We start from the raw sequence: 23454 nt of genomic DNA on the forward strand, positions 1-23454 counted from the left end.
ATGATGTTGCTATTGATTAGTCATACGTCCCTTTCACAGTAACTTGGGAAACATGGTGTAAATTAATGAAACGTTTAAAAATAACTTTAAATTTAAAAAACCTCAGTAAATCAAAGGGTGATTAATTGCTTTTAGATCATCGTATTAGGAAAGCCACTCATCCGATGCTAGAAAACTAACTTGTCATGTTTTAGAAGACACAAAGTTCTTTTCTACATGTGAAACTAGTTTTAGCTCACCAGCACCATTATCATATTGTAAAAGGACAAACGGATATAAATTGTCAGTCAGGAAATTTAGGCTTGAAATTAGACGAGGGTTTCTAACCATCAGAGGAGTGCAATTCTGGAACAGCCTACCGAAGGAAACAGTGGGGGCGAAGGACCTCCATGACTTTAAGATTAAGCTAGATAAGTTTATGGAGGAGATGGTATGATAGGATAACGAGCTTAGTCAATAGGTCAATTAAGTGCCACACTGGTAATTAGTACAATGGGTCAATGATAGGATATTGTTAGCCTTTTTCCAGAGGGTATGGCTGGAGAGTCTTGCCCGCATGCTCGGGGTTCAGCTAACCGCCATATTTGGGGTCGGGAAGGAATTTTCCTCCAGGGTAGATTGGCAGTGGCCCTGGAGGTTTTTCGCCTTCCTCCGAAGCATGGGGCAGGGGTCGCTTGCTTAAGGAGTGGGTGGATCGGCTTATGTGGCCTGCATCTTGCAGGAGGTCAGACTAGATGATCATAATGGTCCCTTCTGATCTTGAATTCTATGATTCTATGTATACAGTCAAATACAACAATTGTTTCATATATACATTTTGAATCTTAAATCTCTTTACCTACTTAAAGTTTTTAAAAACTGTGCTTTTGCTGAAGGACAATGAGTTATAAACTATACAGTTAGTGTTACTGACAGTACTAGTAGTATTATGAAAACAGCTATCTTCTATAGAGACTCACTAGGCTTCTAACACCTATTATAGAAGGCTTTTTAATTAATTATTATTCTTCCCTTTTATTTGCATTACTGTAAAAAGTAAAATGTTATGTAGTTCCAGTACCTTTAAGTTTCAAAAGTGGTTTTTGCATGTACTTCATTCACATGATAGTTCAGCAGCAGCTGATACTGAGATTAAGTGGCAAAGTACACAGAAATCTTGAGTGATTTCTTCTAAGTCCACAGAATATATTCAATGCACACCTCAAAAGATCCTTGAGCACACAGTTATTTACATAATTACAATGATGACGTTTTGCTTCAGTGGAAATTCTATCCATCAGAGTCACGAATGCCCTTGAAACACAAAACTGGTCAGTTTATGGCCTTTGTCCTTCTACCTATTCAAACTGCAAATACCACTGAGATGCTACTGAAGTACTACAAAAAGCAACACTGAAAAGCTGACTTCAGCATGTCTCACTCTTTCATATCCAGGATGACCTCTGTGCACTGGAAACAAATCTCTACTTTCCTTACATCCTTTGCATTGAAATAAAGTGGTTTTCTCTACAGAGTAAAAAGTCCTTAGATCACATGGCGAGCTTCTCTTGTGACATAGCTCAAAGTTGTCCATTAATTCCATGTGAATTACAGGAAGCTGTCTTCAACCAGGTCTGAGGAATCTATTCCAATGTCATCCATCATGTCAATGTCCTCAATGGTCTCATCCTCTCGCTTGATAAAGGTAGAGCTGCTTGAACCAGTCTCAATGGCACTTTCTTCAGATGTCTGGGAACTGTAAGAGGCAGAGAAACTAGGAGCTATAATACATAGTGAAATAAACAAGATACTTAAATTTCTACAGTTGACCTATTGACATGGAAGTGGATCTATGCGCCGACCTTCTGGCACCTTGGGTTATCTTAGGTGATCTGTAACTACCTTTTTCTTAGAGTGATTGACATCTGGTAGGAGGAAGTCACCAGAGGCTAATGAATAATTTTGGAATTCAAGAGAATTCAATTCATGTTGACCACACTTTTCTGGTAATGCCTCCTGCCAACTCATCCTACAGTATTCATGAGTGAAACATTAGACTTGAAGGAAATCCCCACCAACCAATATCAGATACTGCTGTGGCAAATTGCTAATTAGAAAAATCTGAGAAAGAGAGAGAGTGAGATGCTTAAGGAAAAGATGGTACAACAGAGACCATAGGTGCTTAGATCAAGCTTGGAAACTCCTGCCCCGTGGTAATAAATGACCTCATTCTAGTTTCTCTTGATAATAGTCCAAAGATACAAAAACTTGGCTCCTAGCATCTTAACTTTATAATAAACAGAGTATAAAATGAATGTAGCTGAAAATACTGCTAGCCACATTGTGCTAGATTCAGCTACCTTCATTTACATTAGGTATTTTATTTATGTATCTATTTATATTGATGAGAATCCATTGATAAGAATCCCATCCAAAGGTTCTGTCACCAATTTAAAAAAATCACAAAAAACCCTCCGAAATAGCTAACCCCATTACAAGAACCAGCAGTTCTGAAATAAAATAAATCAATCTCTCACATACCTCAAACCCTGTTCCAACTCGCTCATTCTCGGAAAAACAAATGGGGCTTACTATGTGCCCCAAAGGCCAGTCAATTTTGTTACGTTGGACCAAGTTGGAAAGTTAATTCCAAAGGTGAGGGGCCTCATGGGTAACATCCTGCCAGTCCCCGTCTCTATGGCAGTACAGTACAAGAAAAGAGGAGGTCTCTTGAGTAGGTAGGTCCCAGGCCTTAATGAGTACTGGGCTTCATGGACTGCCCCATTGAAATCATTGGGGCTAGTCACAGAGAGCTGCACTCTATACCCTGACTCATAAGGAATAGTACCTAACTCTACAAGTAGCCCCACTGAAGTCAGTGGGCTAGCTTTCTAGTAAGGTGCTACTCAAGAAGAGTAGGAGTATTAGAATCTGGACCAGACTAAGGTGCTATAGAAGGGTAAGTGAGGATGGCAGAATCTGGCCCATAATGTACTGTAAGCAGCAACTACCTATGCCTGTTCCTTTTGCCAAGTTCATCTTCGGAAACGGGATCAATGTCAGGCAGGGGGATGATGTAGCCACTGTCAGCGCTCAACCTTTGCTCATCAAATCCACTCTCCCTGTCCTTTAGCTTGTCTTCATTCTTGTAAGTGACACCGATGTAGGTGTTGTCACAGTCCACTCTCATGCGTGTAACTGCTGGGTGGTCGCTTTTCAGGAAGTCCAGATGAATCCTTTCATAGCTCTGAAAAGATTAATTTTTAAATGGTCTTTGATGCTGTACAAGAAGGCGTCTGCTCCTCAGCAACCTGCTGCAACTAGCTGTGCTGCGTAACTGAACCAAAACAGTAGGCACTCTGCCTTGATGTGAGCAGGTGTGGCTCTATTGCCCTGAGCTGAGCTGTGCAGGCTTATTTGAGGTGTTTTACAAGGCTTCTTTGGACAAGTGCCTCTGGCCTGATAATACACACAGGTACTAATAGTTAAAAGATGGTTGGGTGGGTTTCATTTTAAAATAGTGCTTGTACACCTCTATATGCACACCTTGGTGCACTACCATCTCTGCAGGCAAGTGATGGCATCTTTCAGATGCAACTCTGGATCCAAACAGGGAGTTGTTAGTTTAATTATTCAGTGGTGCATGTATGCCATGAGACTGGTTACCATGTGACTGTTACTCAATATTAGTAGTGCGGATCAGGGAGTACTGACACTGCATGATCTCTCTCCCTTCTATTTTCTGTGTGCAGAGCTCTTCCACTTGCTCTCCTTCCACTAAGCTAATGAGGAGTGACAATGAAGATCCCCATTGGTTCCCTTCCCTCCTCTGGGCAGGGAGCAGAAGTAAATTCCTCTGGCTCCTGGCAGCTACCCTCCCCCTGAGTCTACTGACCAGATCTGGCACCTTCTCCAAGGAAGGAATGAGAGGATATTCCTGAAGGTGAGATGAATTCCTCTCCTCTCTCACTCCATTGGGTGGAGCCCAGGAAGTGTGGTTATATGCAAATGGGGCCAAAGGTGGTGGGCAAGTGAGGAGTGTGTGTGTGTTGAGGAGGGGCAGAAATAATGAAGAGGTCTGTGACGAGGAAGAAGAGGGACTCAGCCATCCGTGAGTTTGCAGGGGCCCAGGAAAGAGGGGCTGGGAGGTATACAGGGAAGCATGGATGATGTATGGGGTGGTAGAGGCCCTGCAATAAGGGATGAATGTTGTGTGGTAAGAGGCCCAGCAATGAAAAATGAATGGGTAGAAGAAGTGAGGAGCAGATTTATGGAGGCACAGGAGTGAGGGTGAACAGCAGAAGCGAATGGAGGGGCAAGAGTGAGTTAGGGCTGGGGGAGAGGAAGCAGGAGTATGTACATGTGGGGGAACCCACTAATAAATGATGGGTGCATGGGAAGCAGGAGTGAGTGATAGGAGTGTGTGTGTGAAGAGGGGTCATTAGTGCCTGGACATCAGGGTTCAAGCTGGGGAGAAGGGGTTGATGGAGGCTGGGGGAGATTATATACACAGGGGGATTGGTGCCTTTTTTAGGATTTTTACATTTTCTGAAAAAAGCCTATGCCAATATGTAGGACCAGCTCTGTGATTAACAGAAGGATTAAGATGATAATGGGCCTACAGGAAATGGAAAGTGCTGTCCCTTATGTAATACTGTAAAATGGTTCCCACCAGCAACCTTAGTTTTATAGCCTTATAGTCTCTTATACACTGCAACAGCATATCTGAAGCATTTCGTTCACATGGCTTAACGACATGCTTACTGCACAGATGAGCTGAGCAGCTGAGTTACAACTCCTCTGGGAACAGATACAAAATGCAATAGACATTCCAGAGAACAAACCTTCTTGTATTCGCCAGGCAACAGATTCTCCACAATTTCACTCAAATGGTAAAAAGAAGGTCTTTTCTCCGGTTCGCTGTTCCAACATTTCACCATAATCTCATACCTGCAAATAAGATGGAGACACAGTTTCATCAGCTGGAAGTTGAAAATCAACAGCCAGAGAGCCAAAACCAAAATCAACTGGAGGTAGATTTTGGCATAGGAGAAATAAAGACGAGCATACATACACTTCGCTGGTGGCATGGTCAGGTTTTGCCATTCGATAGCCACTTTTTATCTTGTTGTAGAAAGAAGAATCAACCATCATGCCAGGGTACGGTGTGCCACCTTAATGGTGAAAGGCAACAAAAGTGGCTCTTTTACATTGTTTGAATACTTCCAATGTTATAATAAGCCACAACTAACTATATGAAAAAACCAAACACCCAGCAGACCCTCATTAAACCACAAATCTCTTCTGCTGGGTATTTCATGAGCTGGAAATGGAGATTGGAGTGGGGGTTTAGGATGATGCTCAATTCACGTGTCTAGTTAATATTTTCTGTATTAGATGCTATCTGAAATTTTTGAAAGCGCTAAGAGTGTGAGCTAGATTTGGGGGATGGGAGTTGAGCTGGCTTTTCTAAGGCTCTTTAATCAATGTACTGGATTTCTGTACTGGATGTTGTTCTTTTTAAATCTTGAGATATGTCAGGAGTTAGGGATTGATGGTCTAAATCTGAAAATTAAATAAAAAATAATCCATAATTGCTGCTGTCTCTCCATCTCTCAACACAGATATAATAGCAGGACACTGTAGTGAGGTTTTATTATTACTATGATTATTGATTGCTTGTAATGCCCCAAGGCCCCAACTGAGATTAGAGTTCCATTTTGCCAGGTGCTGTAAAAACGTATGTTAACGTACTGGGAAGGTTTTGTTATTTATACAGCATATGCTACAGTATACTTACTAGTACAGTATCTATTCTTTTTATTGGCTTTTACTTGTCAGCAGATGTTTTAAGTTTTTTATTCTAAATGTATATGCTGGGCGAAAGCTCTGTCTGTGAAAAAAATTGGATTGGTGTTGTTATGCTAGAAGTTATCAATATCAAGTGGGTGTTGGCCCTGAATATTGGCTAACCGCTCAGGCCCAAAAGGGGTAACACTATATTATGAAGTGTTATCAGAATTAAAGCCAAACTATAGTTGACAAAATGAATGAACAAAGTACGTTTCATGATGCATTATCTTTGATTATTTTTATTGCATTTGTTCACTTTGGGTAATATTCTGCCACTTTTACTGACATTGAACAGCACATTACTCCAGGAGGAGTCCCACTGGAATCGATGGGCCAATCAACAGCTCAGCACGCAATAGAAACCACTCCACATGTGTTAATCTGGCAGAATCTGGCCCTTTACAAAATTCAGTTATTCACAATCTCCCCAGGACTAGCGTGAGCTGTTGAGATTCTAGTGTACATCTTTGGAACCTGTTCTTCCATAGGACCATAGCATGACTTTAATGTGCTGTGTTTGTACAGCACCTAGCACATGACTGAGGTTCCTTGGGGCTTCTGTAATACAAATAAATGAATACACATGCCAGAGCTCACATTACTGTCCTGCAGAAAGCGAGCTTAATATGGTCACCAGTTTTATGTGAAATGTCTTTTAGGAACAATTGTAACAGGCCCTACTTACAGAAAAATCATTCTGCAATATTTGTGAAGTTTATTATGCTAGGAGAGAGAAAAGAAAGACAGTGCAGTGGTCCAGGTACTAGCCTGAGGTTGGGTGGCCCAGGTTCACTTCCCTGTTCTGCCACAGACTTTCTGGGTGACTTTCGGCAAGTCTCTTAGGGCTTCTCTACACTACCCCACAGTTCAGACTATGGGAGTGTGAACAGCATTGCACACCAAAGTGCTGTGCTGTAACTCCCATGTTTGGATGCTGCAGGCGCAAACTAAAAAGTTCCTATTTCATATTAATGATTAATGTAAGCACACATAGTGATGGTGCTCGGATACTATAGACAGGGATGAGTTAGGAGTCGGACTACCTGCGAGAGAGAAATTATACCGCAATGATCTGATTGTGTTTGAACACCACTATCCTCAGAACTGCCCCACTATGTGTCATAGACCCTCCACTGCAGGATTACATTAATGCAATCTAGGAACCTTTTAGTTTGCACCTGCAGCATTCATGTAGGGGGGTTACAGTGCAGCACTTTGGTACATTGCAGGGCAGTGTAGACATAGTATTAGTCTCCCTGGCCCAGATCAAAGGTATTTAGGGGCCTAACTCACATTGGATTTAAAAAAAATGTAGGTACCTAAATACATTTGAGGATCAGGGCCTCAGTTGCCCATCTGCAAACTGGGAGTTATAATACATCCCTACCTCACAGCAGTGCTGGGAAATTTTAAAAGATTGTGAGAAGCTCTGGTACTAAGGTGCTGGGGACCATATAAACACACTTGACAGATGTGCATCTGTTGCTGTTTTAAGAAGTATTTATGTGATAAGCCATTCTAGAGCTTAACAGTCTCTGCTCATTTTAAGGGATATTATCATGTGGTGAGCCTGGGGCTGTTTAATAGGGATTACACAGTTGCAGTCTGCTCTCATCATTGTAATCTCCGGCAGACTCACCTAATCCAGTCTCTTCCTACCAGACCAGAAGCGAGTCACTGGAATGCCTGGGGCAGCTGTGCTTTGTGCTACGCTGCCCCACCCAATGGCTGCTGCTGCTTAGAACTGCCAGTGCAAACAGTCAGCTCCAGTAGCCCTGCTGCCCAGAGCATGTTTGCTTTGAGCCTCCCTCAGCCTAGGAAAGTTTCCCACAGCCCAGCGTGCAATCTGCCCCTCTCCTTTGGCCCAGTCGATGGAAGAGGATGGCTTTCAGCTCACTAGCAGCCAACTCAAAAGTCAGCAGCAATCAACAGCACCAGCCTGCCCACCTTGTCATAAACCAGTATTGTCAGTGCTTTGAGACAGGGACTTTTTTACTTCATGTCTGCATAGCACCTTACACAATGGGACTCTGATCCCAATAATACCCAATAGAAATAATAACGACAATTCACCCCAGTAGTTTGTTGTCACAATAGTATTTACAGTTCTTATTTTAATGTAGCATGAACTCAACCAGCTTGATTACTGCATGTAAAGAAGTGCTCATAGTACATACCAAGAGAAAATATCTCCCACAACAGAATGCCATAAGACCAGACATCACTTAATGTTGTGTACAGATTGTCAAAAATGCTTTCAGGTGCCATCCATTTCACTGGGAGAAAAGTCTGCAACAAAGTAAACATATCAATCATTACAGAAATCCTGCACAGTACGGCAGATATATCATTTGACAGCAGAAAGAAGGTTTGCCTTAATAAATGCACATTTGCTAAAGTAGTTAGTAATATTTTTTATTCAGGGAAATATGAAGAGGTTACAGGATTATGAGCAAAACTTCTACTTACTCCTCAAAATAATGAATCCAGGAATACTTGAATTGCTAAATTATTAGCAAGTGACTCAGTTGATTTGTGGACATGATATGGGAGGTACACTGGTGATTTGCTTATGCAAATGTGTCATTGACTGCTATGCTTTGCTGCATCACAATGACATTCCCTTAGTAATTCATCCAGTCACAAAACTTGCCAGTTAAAATCTCACTCTGCAAAATACTAGTTCTGGCCAAGGACTTTTCATCTTTCAAACAGACTTTGTGAAGTCATGTGAATTAATTGAAAAAAAAATTGTTCCTCTTGTTTTCATCCAACTGTCCATTAGTGTAACCAAACACTGACGGGAGTATTATACTGACACTTATCATCTCAATTAAATACTGAAATAAAAAGATTAAACAAGTACATACGCTGCCTTTGGAGACATAGTTGGAATCATGCATGATGTCCCTAGCCAGACCAAAGTCACAGATCTTCACAATTTTTCCTTGAGCCAGAAGGACATTACGAGCTGCCAAGTCACGGTGCACACACTGCATGGAGAGATCATAAGTCATTTAAAGAGATACCAATTCCCATGAAGGCCCATTTTCTTTGGAATGAACTGTCCCCTCCCTGAAAAAAAAAACAAAATTTGTTGACCTTGCAGGAACAGTTTAAATTGGACCACCTATTGAGCCAGCATTCAAGAAGGGCAGTTATGGGAGGGGGTGGGTCTTGTCAGCTGGGACAGTGTGGTGTGAGAAAGCTCTGCTTTGCAGTTGATGGTCTGACTGGTGGCTGACATGGTGTAGGAGAAGAAAAATGCTGCTGCTTTGGTTTTGTAATCACTTTTGTCTTGTGTTTCTAGTTAATGGAGAGGGTGCTTAGAACCTAAAAGGACATTCTTTCATGTTTTTAAATCCAAAAAAGCCATTTTTGCTTGGTTCCTCATGGCACTCACATTTTTAGAAGCCAAGAACTCCATCCCCCGTGCAACTTGGTACATGAAGCTTAGTAAATCCAGCAAACTGAGGCTGTCAGAATTGTCGTCAGAAAGCAGGTTTTTGACTTCTGGTTCTGTTGAAAAAGGTGGAGGGAAAATATGCTTGTGTCATAAAAGTGTATTCAGGCCATGAAACCAATGCCCAGTTCTTTCTACCTTCTATGCTTCTGAGGTGATGACTTTAGCATAGTATCATGGCCCAAAACCATCTTTTCAGAATAAATAATCCCTTTGCTTGTTTGCATCAGTCACTAACACAGACTGCATTCCTTAAAAAAAGAAAAAATATCCAATACTAAATATAGTTTTTGTCTTCTGTATATAGGTTTGTTTTTTTTTTTTGTTTTTTTTTACAGAGGATTGTGGAAAACAGCAAGTTTGAAAGGGCCACCTACATTACCTGGGTTGTTCTTACTATTCAGCATGGGGTTAGAAACAAGCCATTGATTTGGAGATGGTAATGCCATTAAAACTTCTGTACATTTTTGACCATTTCAGTTTTGCTGAGCACTGTTATGTTTCTCAGCAAGTATGCATTAGGACATGTCCAGTACCGTCACTGGAAGATCAGGAATTCTATGGCAATCATTCTTTTTTTAATAAAAAAATGACAGTAAAGAGCAGACTAGGCTATTCATTTACCCCTGGTGGCCCTGAGCAAAGCAGCAGTGCACTGGTCTGCCAACTAACTCTGGGTCCTGCAATTCAGGACCTCAGGCCTAGAGCCAGAAGTGAGCAAGCCTCTTTTGGAAGCAATGTTTTGAGTTCCTGAGAAAAGGGGAAAGGAATGGGATGTGTTGCCCTTCATCACCCTCGTTACATAATCCAGAAAAGTATCTGGAATTTTTTTTCCTTTTCATAAGTGTCAGTCAATGAAAGTGGAAACAGAGAAAGAAAAATTATTAATTATTATTATTATTAATTATTACTGTCACATTGCTCAGAATCTTGCAAAACATACAAAAGTAATAATACCTTTGCCACTTAAGACTCTGAGGCTACATCTACACTACTGTGGTAAGTCGACCTATGCTACGCAACTCCAGCTCGTCAGTGAGGCCCGGCTTTACAAAGCCCTGGCTGGGATAATTTAGTTGGGGATTGGTCCTGCCTGGAGCAGGGGGTTGGACTAGATGACCTCCTCAGGTCTTTTCCAACCCTAATATTTTATGATTCTATGAATAACGTAGCTGGAATCACCGTACCATAGGTCGAGTTACCATGGGGTCTACACTGCGGGGGGTTGACGGGAGAAACTTTCCCATCGACTTACCTTACTCTTCTTGTTGGGGTAGAATACAGGGGTTGACTGGAGAGTGATCTGCTGTTGATCTGGCGGGTCTTCACTAGAACCGCTCAATCGACCGCCGGTGGATCGATCTCAAAGCATCGACCCTGGCTGTAGTGTAGACCCGCCCTGAGTGTCACCATGCTACACACCATGGCTGCTGAGAACTTCACAGCAGAAGCAGCAAAAATAAAACTCCATTCTTCTTGCCCCACAAGCATAGGCGCCTATCACTTGAGCTGAAGGAGAATCTCTCTCCCTGGTAAGCTGTAGGAGGCTTACCACAGATATTGGAGTAGTTCTAATTCCTTCCATTGGAGGGCAGAGGTAACACATACGTTTCTGAAAGAATGGTTTTTAAAACAATGAATGCAGTTACCTGACACAGATTTTTTCTTATATGAAGCAGGCCGATCATACATTGACCTCTGGATATCTGAATACTTAGAACCCTCCTTCCGTTCCAGCATTGGCACATACTGAGTTGTATCAGCTTGTTTCATGTCCATGTATTCTCCATTGTTTTCAAAGGATAAAATGACATAACTGAAATAATAAACAAAGACAATATTGCCCAGTGATTTGGTTCATATTTCACATGTCATCTTCATGGTTCTGCTTCTGGGTCATAGTTCATTGCGGCATAGTTCATGTCACTCATGTCATATACATGTAGTTCATGTATAGAAGTATAACAAATGACTTCTCATGGTAATAAATAAAAAACATGCCCAACGTTTTCAAAGCTGAGTGCTGAAATTAGGTGTCTGAATATGGATATAGGAGTCTAAATATAAGTTACCTGATTTACACAAATGCTGAGCACTCACACATCCCACTGAACTCAATGGGAGTTGCAGGAACTCAGCTAATATTGCTGCCTGTGCCATTTATTTTAAATATTACAGTTGATCAAAGTATACCATTCATTCAGACAATTTTCATAGGGCCCAGTCCTGCCAAGAAAACCCATATAGCGAAGTCAATAGGGCTATTTGCCTAAATGAAGATTTGCATTGTAACATCATGCCCTTAACTGGCAAACGATAATCCTTTTTGTCCTTTCCCACCTTCTTGTGCTTTCATCAGCTGGGTTCATCCCAAAAATGTCCAAGTCCTTCTTTGGCTTTTCTGGATGTCGGCTCAGGAAATTATCCCTGTTTTTATGCAGGTAGTTTACCAAATCCCCATAAAAGCAGTATTCAGTAATGATGTAAATTGGACCTAATGAAAGAAAGCAAAATAATACCTTGATGATAAAAAAAATATATATCACTGAAAAGATAATGGAAAACCAAGTATACTGGGACAGAGTGTTAAGGATTATGCATGCCAGTTTGTTGAACGGGGAGTATAACTACTAGCATGTATAGGCAGTTTTATCAGGCATCCATTTACTCACATTTATATTAAAAAGCACTTGCTCAACATATAGACTATGTTAAATGCTAAATTTTAGTTGCTTGGCAAATATTGATTTTGCGTTAGACAAACCTACCTGATTTAGTACAAGCTCCTAAGAGATTCACAATGTTCAAATGAGGCCCAAGATGTGTCATTATCTTCAATTCAGACATTAGTGCCTGTTTTTCACTGGATCTAGCTGTGGCTGTCAGAAAAATAAAATATTTCAGTTAACGGTCAATGATCCTTGTTCTTGAAAATGTTAATACTGTTCAGTTAATACAAATATTGAATATGATATATTGCTTGGTTGTTTAAACATTTACACAGTGGCCTCTTGAGGAGGGCTTTGCACTTTATCTGGTGATGGCATTTCTGAAGGTCTAATGAGAATTACGAGTCACTAATAAAGACTCACTTGACTCAGTTCACTAGTGGGCCCAATCTGTTTGCCCTTCTTTGTGGTACAAAGCAATCATAATCCCAGGTTAGCTAACCCCTTGGGGATTCATCCATGGGTGGGAAAACCACCAAGTGGCACAGAGACCAGTGCTTAATTTGTAATGAAAGAGGTTCCAGGCTCAAGCAATTAGGAGCTGGGGCTCAATCTTTTTTTTTTTTACTTTCATAACTGACATTGCAAGCCCAGAGGTGCCAGGGCTATGAACTGCCAAGCCTAGAGGTGCTAGGGCTCAGCTCTGGCAAGCCCTGGCCACAAATTAAGCACTGACAGACCTCTTTGGAAGCTCCCTACTGACAGGGGCGGCTCCAGCTTTTTTGCTGTCCCAAGCACGGCAGTCAGGCTGCCTTTGGCAGCTTGCCTGCGGGAGGTCCCCGGTCCCACGGATTCGGTGGCTTGCCTGCAGGAGGTCCGCCGGTCCCGCGGCTTCAGTGTACCCGACGCCAAATTGCTGCCGAAGCCGTGGGACCGGCGGATCTCCCGCAGGCAAGCCACCGAAGGCTGCCTGACTGCCGCCCTCACAGGAACCGGCAGGGTACCCCCCGCGGCTTGCTGCCCCAGTGTCTGGAGCCGCCACTGCCTACTGAGCATCTCTACTGCCTGACAGCACCCACTGGCTGGAATAGCCTTTGGGGGCATTGGGCAGCTGGAATAAAGTAGGGCAACCCTGCGGCAAGTCTATTTTATGCAGGTTCAGACTGGCAGCCAGACAGCCCTAAGATCAGAGGCCCACAATCCTTTTGTCTAATCCCTCCAATCTTGCACCAACCAATCTGGCTTGTAAGTTTTATATATGCAAGTGCTAACCACCAGACCATTATGCTCATGTCAGAGCACCACTATGAGAAATACTTACAAAAAATAGAGATATTAGATTCCAAAAGTTTATTGCGCTTTTTACCACTAATGTAACTCTTGCCTGTGTGAAGGATGACCATTATCACATTTATGCTGTAGACATTCATTTTAAATTTCTTTTAAAATCATTGGGTCAGCTCCTCAGCTAGCATAAGCTTATTTAGTTTCAGTGGAACTCAGGTGATCTACACTAGCTGGGAACCTGACTGATTCTACTTAGCTGCAACATGGTATCATAAATTAAGACAATGCTAATAATCCTGCATCAGTTTTTACCACCTGGCTTGGATACTGACACAATGAGGATCACTTACGTTTCAGCATTTTCACAGCTACCTTCATCACTGGTTGAGAGCGACTTAATCCATATGCAGTTCCTTCAACTACTTTCCCAAATGCACCTGAACCAAGGATTCGACCTGCAGACAATAGAGTTTGTTATTCAATGAACAGTTGCTGATAGCTTATCTCAGTTTCTGCTGCCACTGCTCTTTATGTAATGCTGCTGGTATGTGTTGCTATTTATGCAGAATGAGAATCCTTGTTCATCCAAAACTATTATTATTATTACTGTCTACTCCTATCACCAATAAAAAAATCAGTTAAGCAGAAAAGGACAAGACATGAAAAAGAATTGCTTGAATTAAATAATATTCCTAAAGAAAGCCAAGTAAACAAGAGGACAAGAGCACATTATTAATCAGCTAGTATGGCAGGAGGTGACAGCACTGAAATTCACTGTTTCGTTCACGGTTGTCCACTACCCTAATCCTTTGGCTGAACATTTTTAACTATAGAACACTTATTTCCTAATGTCTAATCTAAATTTGCTGTTCCAAATTCTGCTGTGGTGTAACTGGCTTCAGTTTAGTTGTGCCTGCTTACCCCAGGGCTGAATTTGACTCTCCATCATCAGTTTGATGCCATTACTGTCATTAGATACCATGTCATACAGAACTACCAATCTAAAGGATAATCCAGCAGAGCGCCTTAGACCCTTATGTTCACACTCTAACAACACGATAGATTTGATGGTGGTACCAGCTCAGTTTAAGATTACAAAACCAGGGACTATCAACAATCTGAGAGAAGTTAAAATACATGTTGATTACACCTGAGGGAAAAGTCCTCTGAAGTTTAATATACAAATGTGTTTCATATGCAGGAATAGATTTTATGGCAGTTTCCAAGTGCTCTATTAACACACCCCATGTTTAACCCACTTTATTCTGCCCACAGATCATTTCAGACAAAAAATAGTTGATTAGTGTATTCAGTCTTCTGTTGTAGATTCACTATGGGGAAGAACTGTGTATGGAACTGATATGAAGGCTTGAGGCAGACTTTTAATGAAATATGCAACATGCAAAAATACACCCAAATTAGTAAATTCCATGGATTTCATAAATTCCAGATGTCAGTATGTGATCACATTCCTGATGCACTTTTTTTTTTTTTTTTTTTTTACTACCAGTACAAATAAAAGGTCATCCGGTTTCCATTCTTATCGGGAAATACAACATTGCAACTTTTAATGTTCATGAGATCTATACATATCTGCCATATATTGCACTTGCCCTATCCTGTGCTCCTGGAGATGATGCTTCTGGAGAAGCTACTGTTTATCTTAACCATAATACACAGTACATGGCCTATCTGGAATTAATAAACCAACTCCTATACGAAAATTCCAGCCAAAAAAATGCATGTTCACCAAGATAGACAGGAAAGATGGGATTTTCAAAACCGGTCAGTGCTGGCCTAACTATAATCCTTCCTAAGGTCTCTCACAACTTGGTTACAAAACAGTATGAGAATTTTTTCTCTCAGCTTCTTGTGCATCAATAGGTTCCCTTACCAGTCAGGATGTGAGAATCTTCCTACAAAATTTCCGCCATTCTGTGTGTGTAATTTAGCCATGGAACATTTTCAGATTGCAGATCTGTGAACCACATGGCAGGATGCAGCCCCTTAAAACATGTTGCTGATGCGGTTTCATCTTGTCATCTGCACTCTCCAATTCCGCCCACAATCGTATCATAAAGTGAGCATGAAGTGCTTCCCCCTCATTGGCATCTCAGCTAAATCTGGGGGCTTGCGGAGAATGGTGGGAGCACTTCCTGAATGTCAGGGACTCATTATTTCTCCTTTTCACCCCCTCTTCACATATTTTTTTAAGTCCTGCTCCCTATGTCTTTTACACTTGCATTTTGATATCAGGTGGGAATTAACTGCTTAGAGCTGGATATTGCATGTGCCACAGAGAAAAGCTCCTTATACTATTGGTACAGACTGGCAGCTGCCCATCAGACTATACATTTTATTTTATTTTTACTATAAAAGGTGCCAGAGGAACAGCCCTGGAGAGTGAATTCTTCTATTTCTTTACATGGACAGACAGCAAGGATAACAAGCTTCTTCATACTGAAAGAGAGGGCCATATCCAGGGATGAGAAAATGCCTCAGTTCAGCCTCCATCTCCATTCACTCCTCCGCTTCTCTGGTGAGATTGCTGAAGAGAGGTGCCATTTTTTGGCAATTCTAGGCCGATTTCTGCTCTCATGGGGCACAAGTATAAATCTGGTAAGTTACTGAACTCAGCAGAGCTGCTCCAGACGTAGACCTGTGAAATGGAAACTATTCACTTCAATCTGGATTGTGACAATTAACTCATTTAAAATCCAGCCTCCAAATGGTAACAGTCATTGGCATGAGATGCTAGTCTGTGATAGTGCCTACTAAGTGATAGACTCTGTAAGCCATATTCATGATTCAACCACCATTCCAGAGGACATGCTTCCATGCTGATAACACTCATTTAAAAAAATAAATAAATCATCCATTAATGAAATTTGTGACTGAACTCCTTGAGGGAGAATCATATGTCTCCTGCTCTGTTTTACCCGCATTCTGCCATATATTTCATGTTTTAGCAGTCTCAGATGATGAACCAGCACATGTTGTTTGTTTCAAGAACACTTTCACTGCAGATTTGACAAAATACAAAGAAGGTACCAATGTGAGATTTCTAAAGAGAGCTACAGCACTTGATCCAGGGTTTAAGAATCTGAAGTGCCTATTGTGGCAAATCAGTGGCCATCTAGGAGATCATGGGTGTCATTATGTCACACACTATGGCCATTCAAAAATCCACAGCAACAGCAGGGATAGAACTCAAATCCCGGTACTCAAAAACACTATTCCCTACCACTTCAGGGAAAGAAGAATGTCAATTAGCTATTAGCAGTGGAAGGCCTATGACACATAGCAGGGCAGTTCTGGTTATATCCAGCAGAGGGAAGTGGTGTTCAAACACATTAATCAGATCATTGCAATATAATTTCTCTCTCTCAGGTAGTCCCAACTCATTATGTTTATAGTATCTAAGCACCATCACTATATGTTATTTTCACAGGACAGGGTTCCCTCCCCTTGGATTTTTATTGCAAACAGTCCTCACACACACCAGTGGCAAATTCAACATGCAGCGTTTTATTTACAATGTGCTCTATAAATGTTTGTTCCCCATAACATAACTTCTCCCAAAGTCTTCATCTACTACCAGGGCACAGGGCGAGGGCGAGCTCTCACCTCTCTGATATCTTGGGCTTCTTTGGCTTGAAGGCACAGCCTTCTACCCTGGGCTCTTCCTGCCTCTCTCTTTTAAGGGTAAATTCCAGCTGACTGAGCTGAATCACCCAGCTAATTAGTTAATCACTGCGAACTTAAATTATTACCTCCTCAATTTACCCCAGGTGGGGATGCTTCCAAAGAGCACCGAGTGGTGAGTCAGCTTGGGCTACTCACACTCTGTCACTGTAATACATTGCGGGAACAAGAAAAAAGCAAAATTGTCAATGTGACCTCAGTTTATTGAATTCCAGTCAACTGAAACTCCAGTAACCCAAAGCTGACTATGGTCACCTAGCATAGTATTGCACTCCAGATACCACAAGCCTATAAAGCAGGTAGAAGGATGCTGGCTGGCTCACACAGCTAGAAGACGAAGTACACACATTAAAGGAACAACACCAGTTAAACCACATCCCCAAATTTTCCTAAAGGCTCTGGGTAACCTTTAAGATCTTCAGTAAGTTACTGCATTGCTATCTAACTGATAGAATAGCAGAAATTCCATTTGGGGGGAAAAAAATCCCATCATACCAGTAAAGTCAATGGGGTTCACTGGCATAAATGAGGGCAGAATATGGCCCATATGATGAAACTGCCTCATAAGAAAGATATATCTGATGAATGTATGTTCAGCATGTCAAGAAAAATACTTGTGCTACCCAGATTGCTGTAAGAACATGCAGTGCCATTTTCTAAGGTTAACCTTCCTGAATTTACTCATAAACAAGAATGCATTGAAGTAAACTGATGCTGATGAGTCAAAGAGAGACAAAAATTACTGTGGTGGACTGTTAACAACCCAATTCCGATAATTGTTTTATACACATAATTAAAGCCAGGGATGTAGTCAAATAATTCCCATAAGTATCCTCCATGGTTTGATCTGCAGTTAGCAGAGCAAATTTAATTAAGTGAATTTATTTCTGAATCTGAAATTCCTTGTGATACATTCACTTGAGAATCAACAGAATCCTCTCTCTGGCAAGAACTGCTTTTGATTATATTGACTCACACAACAGGAAACAGAAATAGAACATGTTTTGTAAAGTGTATAAAAATATCTTTCATAGTTTTCTTCACTTGTGTTTGTGTATTATTTGGTGCATAGATATCTCCATAATTGGGATGTTAGAAATGCTTAAGATGCTATAGATAGGAGAGAGAGAGAGAGAGAGAAAGAGGCAGGCAGGCAGACAGAAAGACAATTATTTATTATATTACGCTACCCAGAATTGTGCTGGGTATTTACAGGTCATCTATAATGGTATGAGAGCCTTGCCCTGAAGAGCTTCTAATTGAATTCCACATGAGACATGACAAAGAGACAACAAAACAGTAAAGCAGAGGTGGAAAGAAAAAAAGCAGTGTTCACAGAAATAAGTTTATGTGACTATGGCATTTGACATCATGGATTTATAATTTTAAAATATTTTAATAAAACTGCATAACTACTTCCAGATTGCATTGGGTCTCTACACATAGAACTATAAATGTCTAATAAAATAAAAAGGCCATTGCTGACTCACTTCTTGTGGGCATCTCAGCAGAAGTGAATCGTAAGGCAGGAATTTCGGGAGGGAAGGAGAGGCTAATGGCCTGACAAACCTTTTGGGGAAGGCATTATGTGTGAAACAGTGTGGAAGCAGGGTGGAAGAGGTATACAGGAGACATTAAAGTATGGGGCTCAAGGCAGACATCTCTGATAGAGAAGAGTGGTCAATGGGTAGGATGAGGAGAGAGACAGGCAGATAAGTAGGGAGGCACAGTTCCACAGACCTTGAAGGCAAGGACCTTGAAGGCAAGGAGCTTGAATTTTAGGCATTGAAGCAGGGATAGCCAAAGGAAAGACTGAAAGAGACAGTGACAGTTTTGTAGGGTCTTGAGGGGAGCCATGTGAAGAGAAGAAAGGCCAGAGACAAAGAGGTTACAGTAATCAAGATAGGAGAGAGCTTTGCTGTCTGGAAAGAGAAAAATTTGGATCTCAGAAATATTATGGAATAAGCTTGGATGTGAGACATGAAGGAACGGTAGAAGTCAAAAATGGCCCCAGGTTTCAAGTCTGGGTGTCAGGGAGGATGGTGATGTGACAGAAAAAGGAGAGAGAAGAGGATTTCAGAGGAAAGTCAAGGAGCTAAGATAGGTAGGTAGATAGATGTATTTTTGAAGTATTTAGAATAATTTTCCATGAAAAATCTGTTTGTTTGATTGATTGATTGATTGATTGATTGATTGTTCGTTTGTTAATAATTTTGCAACAATTCTGCAGCAGCACAGAACATAATGGTTATCAGCTGTATTGCCAACCATGGCCACAGAGATTCACAGTTGTCCTTGGACTTTCTGTTCCCAAATCCAAAGCTCCTACCAATGCCACTAAAGGAGAATTTTCCATGAACTTTAATAGTATTAGGGTTTATATGGTCTATGGTCCAGACACTATAGGGTGACATAATCAAGCACACTTGGGCATGTCTGAGCTTCTGTCCAGTACAGGGCAGTGGTACTTATATAGTTGCCAGGGCATTCTGATTTCTAGATGTTTTGCAAGACCTTTCTGGTTTTGTTTATATACCAGGTTAAGAATTCTATTAATACTGGATAGCATAGAATTGCTGTGGTCTGATCATTCCATTTAGCAACATAGAAAGTTCTTTCTATATAAACAGACTTTATCTACCACAGTTTGGCTCTTCACAGAGCTCACCCAATGAGTGCAGGTCAAGAGCTCTGATTCCCCATATGCATTAAATCAACATCTTATCTCTACAAAAGAAGAGGATCTCAACGTTCTTACCAAGTACTAATCCATCTCTAGGAAACTCCCATCTTGAGTCATAGGGCAGTTGCATTGGATCCACATAAATGTACTCATGGCCATCAGGGCTGATAGACTCAATGACTCTCCATCTTATCTCATACCTTGGTTTCTGCCGTGCACAATAAATGAAACATAAATTGTCAGGCTCATGCCTGATTTAAGAATGGGTCAGATCACTAATTCAATTCAGTATAGAAATCACTTATTTTAAGTTACCTGTTTCCATATGATGACCAGGACAATCAGTGAAATAATCACAATCACTATTAACACTAGGACTGCTGCAGCCACAGTTAATTCTGATTGCAATGCTGTAGTAAAAGAAAAGGCCTCAGTTTAGATTTGCCTTCTGAATGCAGAGGGATGTGACAGAGGCCCAAGTTTGTAGGTGACAGTAAGACTCCCACCTCCTTTGCCATCAAAGTTCTTGTGCACTGCAGATGTGAAAAATGCAGTCTCCAGAGGCAGGGGGCATTAAGTCATTCACTGCCTATAATAACCCTGCCTTCCTATTTCAGAAACAACAATAGTGGTTGCCTGGAAGATACTTCCATGGCCATTAGTAACTAAAATGAAAAGATGGATCATGGAACCACATAATATGGGAAAGATGGATTCAGAATTAAGACCTGGAGAATGGCTCTTGCTCAAATATCTGGGGAAGAGCTGCCAAATCTGTTTTCATCATTATTTACTTTCAAAGAGCTGATGTTTTACCTATTAGACATTCACACTGCATAATTATTTCCAGATTTGATTGGGTTTATTTGAGGGGGAATTTGAAATGGCTATTTAAATCTCTCAGGAGTGACAAAGTTAACTCACCAGGAGCCACAAGCTTCAGTTCCCGAGTAACGGCACCAAGAGTGTTCCTCGCCATGCACCGTACTACCAGGGTTTCTTCTACCTTTTGGAAGGTCACCTGGCTTTCCACCTGGTCCTTATCAACCCGATGAGCCTCCATGTGTATATCTGAGATGTTGTTAGTCAGAAGCATCCATGAGGTATCATTACTGCATCTGCAGAAATAGAATATCCATGAATATAGACATCAGATTTATGTATGGATGAGCAAGTGTAAACAAAATGAGGATCACCCTAAGCACCCTTTCCCTACTCCCTTTCTCTGGCAAGAATTATTTTAAGGACCAAAGATGTTTAAGTATGTACTCACTTCCTAACAACCCTCTGGCTCCCCTACTCCTAGAACCAATGAATTTCTGGTCCCTACCAGCACTACCACCTTTGAAGCACCAGTAATGGAGCCCAGCAGGCCTGGCAGCCCACTGTTGCTTAGTCCAAACTTCGCATTGCTCCAGGGCTTTCTCATTACACCCCAGAATTCATGGCTGGCCTCTGAAGCCCCAGTGCTCCACAAATCTCTTTGGGATAGAAGAGAGGGGGAAATCCCATACAGTAGTGTGAAATGTGGGTATAACGACAACAGAAAGTATCTGAGGTTACCAGGGCTGCTGGGCCCCACTAGGTTTGTTGTCTCCTTGTGCGATTGTCTCCAGAGGAGGGGGAGAAGGGGTGACCCCGGAACTAGATCAACAAATGTGAGGGGATTAATTAGTTAACATTTCTAAAGCACTTTGAATGTAAAAAATATTATTATCTACAGTGGGCTCAGTTGCAGGAAGAAGGGTGGATGTGGGAGTGTGAAAGGGTAATGGGATAGGTGAGTCTGTTCAGGAGATGGCAGGAAAGTCTCAAAAGATATGTGGATAAGCATCTGACTTGCTCATCTGAACTTCCCTGAGGCTCACTCATCACTAATTAGGTACCACGTCTTAGAGAAACCTGTTAAACAGATACAGTGTATGTGTTCTACAGGACAAAATCAGTAGGAATGATATTAATCCCCACCCCATCCATATGCTGATGAAGCATAAACAACTTGTCACTTTGGCAAGACAAAGCAGAATCATAGTTTCCAGAGGGCTGATAAGGAATGTGTGTCATGAGCTTAAATTATGTTGGTCAAGGAAAAACGTTCACATTTGGAGATAAAGGCACATCTGTTTTTCTTACTTTTTAATGTCCTTGCAAATCAGCCATTCCACGTCAGGGAAAGGTGTCCCTTTTGCCAAGCATTGGACCGTCTGTCCCCCTCCAGAGCCGTGGTGATCATCCACCAGCTCTAGAATTGAAGCTGAAACTAGAAGTGAATTAAAAAGAGCATGTTAGAATTTTCCCCACTTGAGTCGGGGTAGAATTACAAATGGAACAAGACAGACGTTTAAAATTGCTGTCATTTGCCTGGCCAGCAGCCTCAGGGAATCCAAGTCTGGGTCCTAAGCTTTTTGCTTGCTCTCCAGAGCCTGATTTTCCCCTGAAGGATATGACTAACTCAGACTGACTTTGATGAAAGTTACTTATATCCTGTGGGGGAGAACAGGGCCCAGGCTACTGCACAGTCAGAGAAGGGGGTGCTGTGGAAGGGGTGTGCTTGGTCCTGGAGCATAGAGAGAGCATGAGAGCCTCACACTGCTCCTGAGAGACACCAGCTGGGTGGCAATTTAGATGTCCCTGACTGGATGCAGTGGGAGCCTTATCCTTCACTACTCAGACTCATTTGCGAGCACAGGGAGAGTAAAGATGAAAAATACAGAGAAAACCAGAGGACTCCCCCTCCCACCCACCTTCCAGAACTCAGCCATTTAGCAATATCCCTATTACTATTACTTATTTGTAACATGGGAGCGCCTGCAGGAAGCAGCCAGAGCTTTGCCCCTCAGAAGCCAAGAGGACTTTTCATGTAAGGGAGGGAAGAGAGGGAGCAGCTGATACCATTTTCACAGGAGGAGGGAGAGAAAGCACCTAGCACCTCAGGGTGGCTCTGCTCCTTTCTCCCTTCCCTCCTTGTGAAAATTGGGTCAGGTTACTCTCTGCTCCTTCCCCCTTCCCCTCGACATCCATGCAACACCCAGCCTGGACAGAGGCAGAGGGTGGAGGGTGGGGTAAAAAACCTCTGGAGCTGTAAAAGGAAAAGAGGTGAGGCTTGGGGAACAGCAAGTGTTGGGTTGGGGGAGACAGAATTGATGTGGGAGCTGGATAAGGGGCAGAACTGATGTGGTGGCTGGGAGGTAATTAATTGCTGGGCTGACAGATGGGCAGATTTGGGACTGATGTAATTAGTTAGAATGTTGGGGTCTGGGGAGAAGCTGGAAGCTCCACACCATCAGGCAGCCAGTGAGAATTCCTGCGGAGGGGACCAAAGTCACCTCACTTTATGAATTTGGGAGAGTTGGCGACACTGTAACTGTCACACACACACTGGCATGGAAGGGCGAGTTCAAAAATCAAAAGATAGACAAAAAAAGCCACAAGTAAACTCAAGATTTTGGCAGATCTGACTCATTATTTTGAACTTTTGGGACTGGCAATAATGGAAATAGTGTTTCCACAATGTGCTTCTTCTGCACAGGATGATAAACTGTGTAAGTGTGGAGTGGCAAAAGGTGACCTGTTGTTCCTAAAGGACTTACCTGAGTGACCAGTCAGTACAATTGACATACCCGGTAGGAACTACTCTTGGAAAACACCAATCCAGCTCCAGCCAATCAGCTAGTATTGTGCTAGTAAGCGACATGGCGGGGAAGCAGCCAAACTAATTTGCTGCTGAAATCATAACACTTAGCACTCTTCGTCTTCAAAGCAATCCCTTGTGAAGTAGCTTAATAAATGTCCTCCCCATTTTGCAGATGGAGTAA

General features: G+C 41.8%; 1 protein-coding gene across 5 annotated transcripts in view; it reads right to left on the reverse strand.

The window, feature by feature from the left end:
- Positions 1–664: 664 nt before the first annotated feature.
- Positions 665–23454, reverse strand: part of PDGFRA (platelet derived growth factor receptor alpha) — a 45913-nt gene continuing 23123 nt past the window's right edge. For all 5 annotated transcript variants that reach the window (XM_039542572.1, XM_039542571.1, XM_039542573.1 and 2 more), the window contains exons 9-23: positions 21773–21899; positions 20564–20757; positions 19955–20049; positions 19715–19847; positions 13602–13706; positions 12064–12174; positions 11636–11789; positions 10945–11111; positions 9236–9351; positions 8703–8825; positions 8010–8121; positions 5054–5153; positions 4824–4929; positions 2991–3226; positions 665–1735 (exon numbers count right to left, since the gene is read on the reverse strand). In XM_039542572.1, the coding sequence (XP_039398506.1) occupies positions 1588–1735; positions 2991–3226; positions 4824–4929; positions 5054–5153; positions 8010–8121; positions 8703–8825; positions 9236–9351; positions 10945–11111; positions 11636–11789; positions 12064–12174; positions 13602–13706; positions 19715–19847; positions 19955–20049; positions 20564–20757; positions 21773–21899 (2027 nt within the window). In that variant the 3' untranslated portion in view covers positions 665–1587. The remainder of the gene's footprint in view (positions 1736–2990; positions 3227–4823; positions 4930–5053; positions 5154–8009; positions 8122–8702; positions 8826–9235; positions 9352–10944; positions 11112–11635; positions 11790–12063; positions 12175–13601; positions 13707–19714; positions 19848–19954; positions 20050–20563; positions 20758–21772; positions 21900–23454) is intronic.

Source organism: Mauremys reevesii, linkage group 5 (genome assembly GCF_016161935.1).
Source record: "Mauremys reevesii isolate NIE-2019 linkage group 5, ASM1616193v1, whole genome shotgun sequence".
NCBI lineage: Eukaryota > Metazoa > Chordata > Testudines > Geoemydidae > Mauremys > Mauremys reevesii.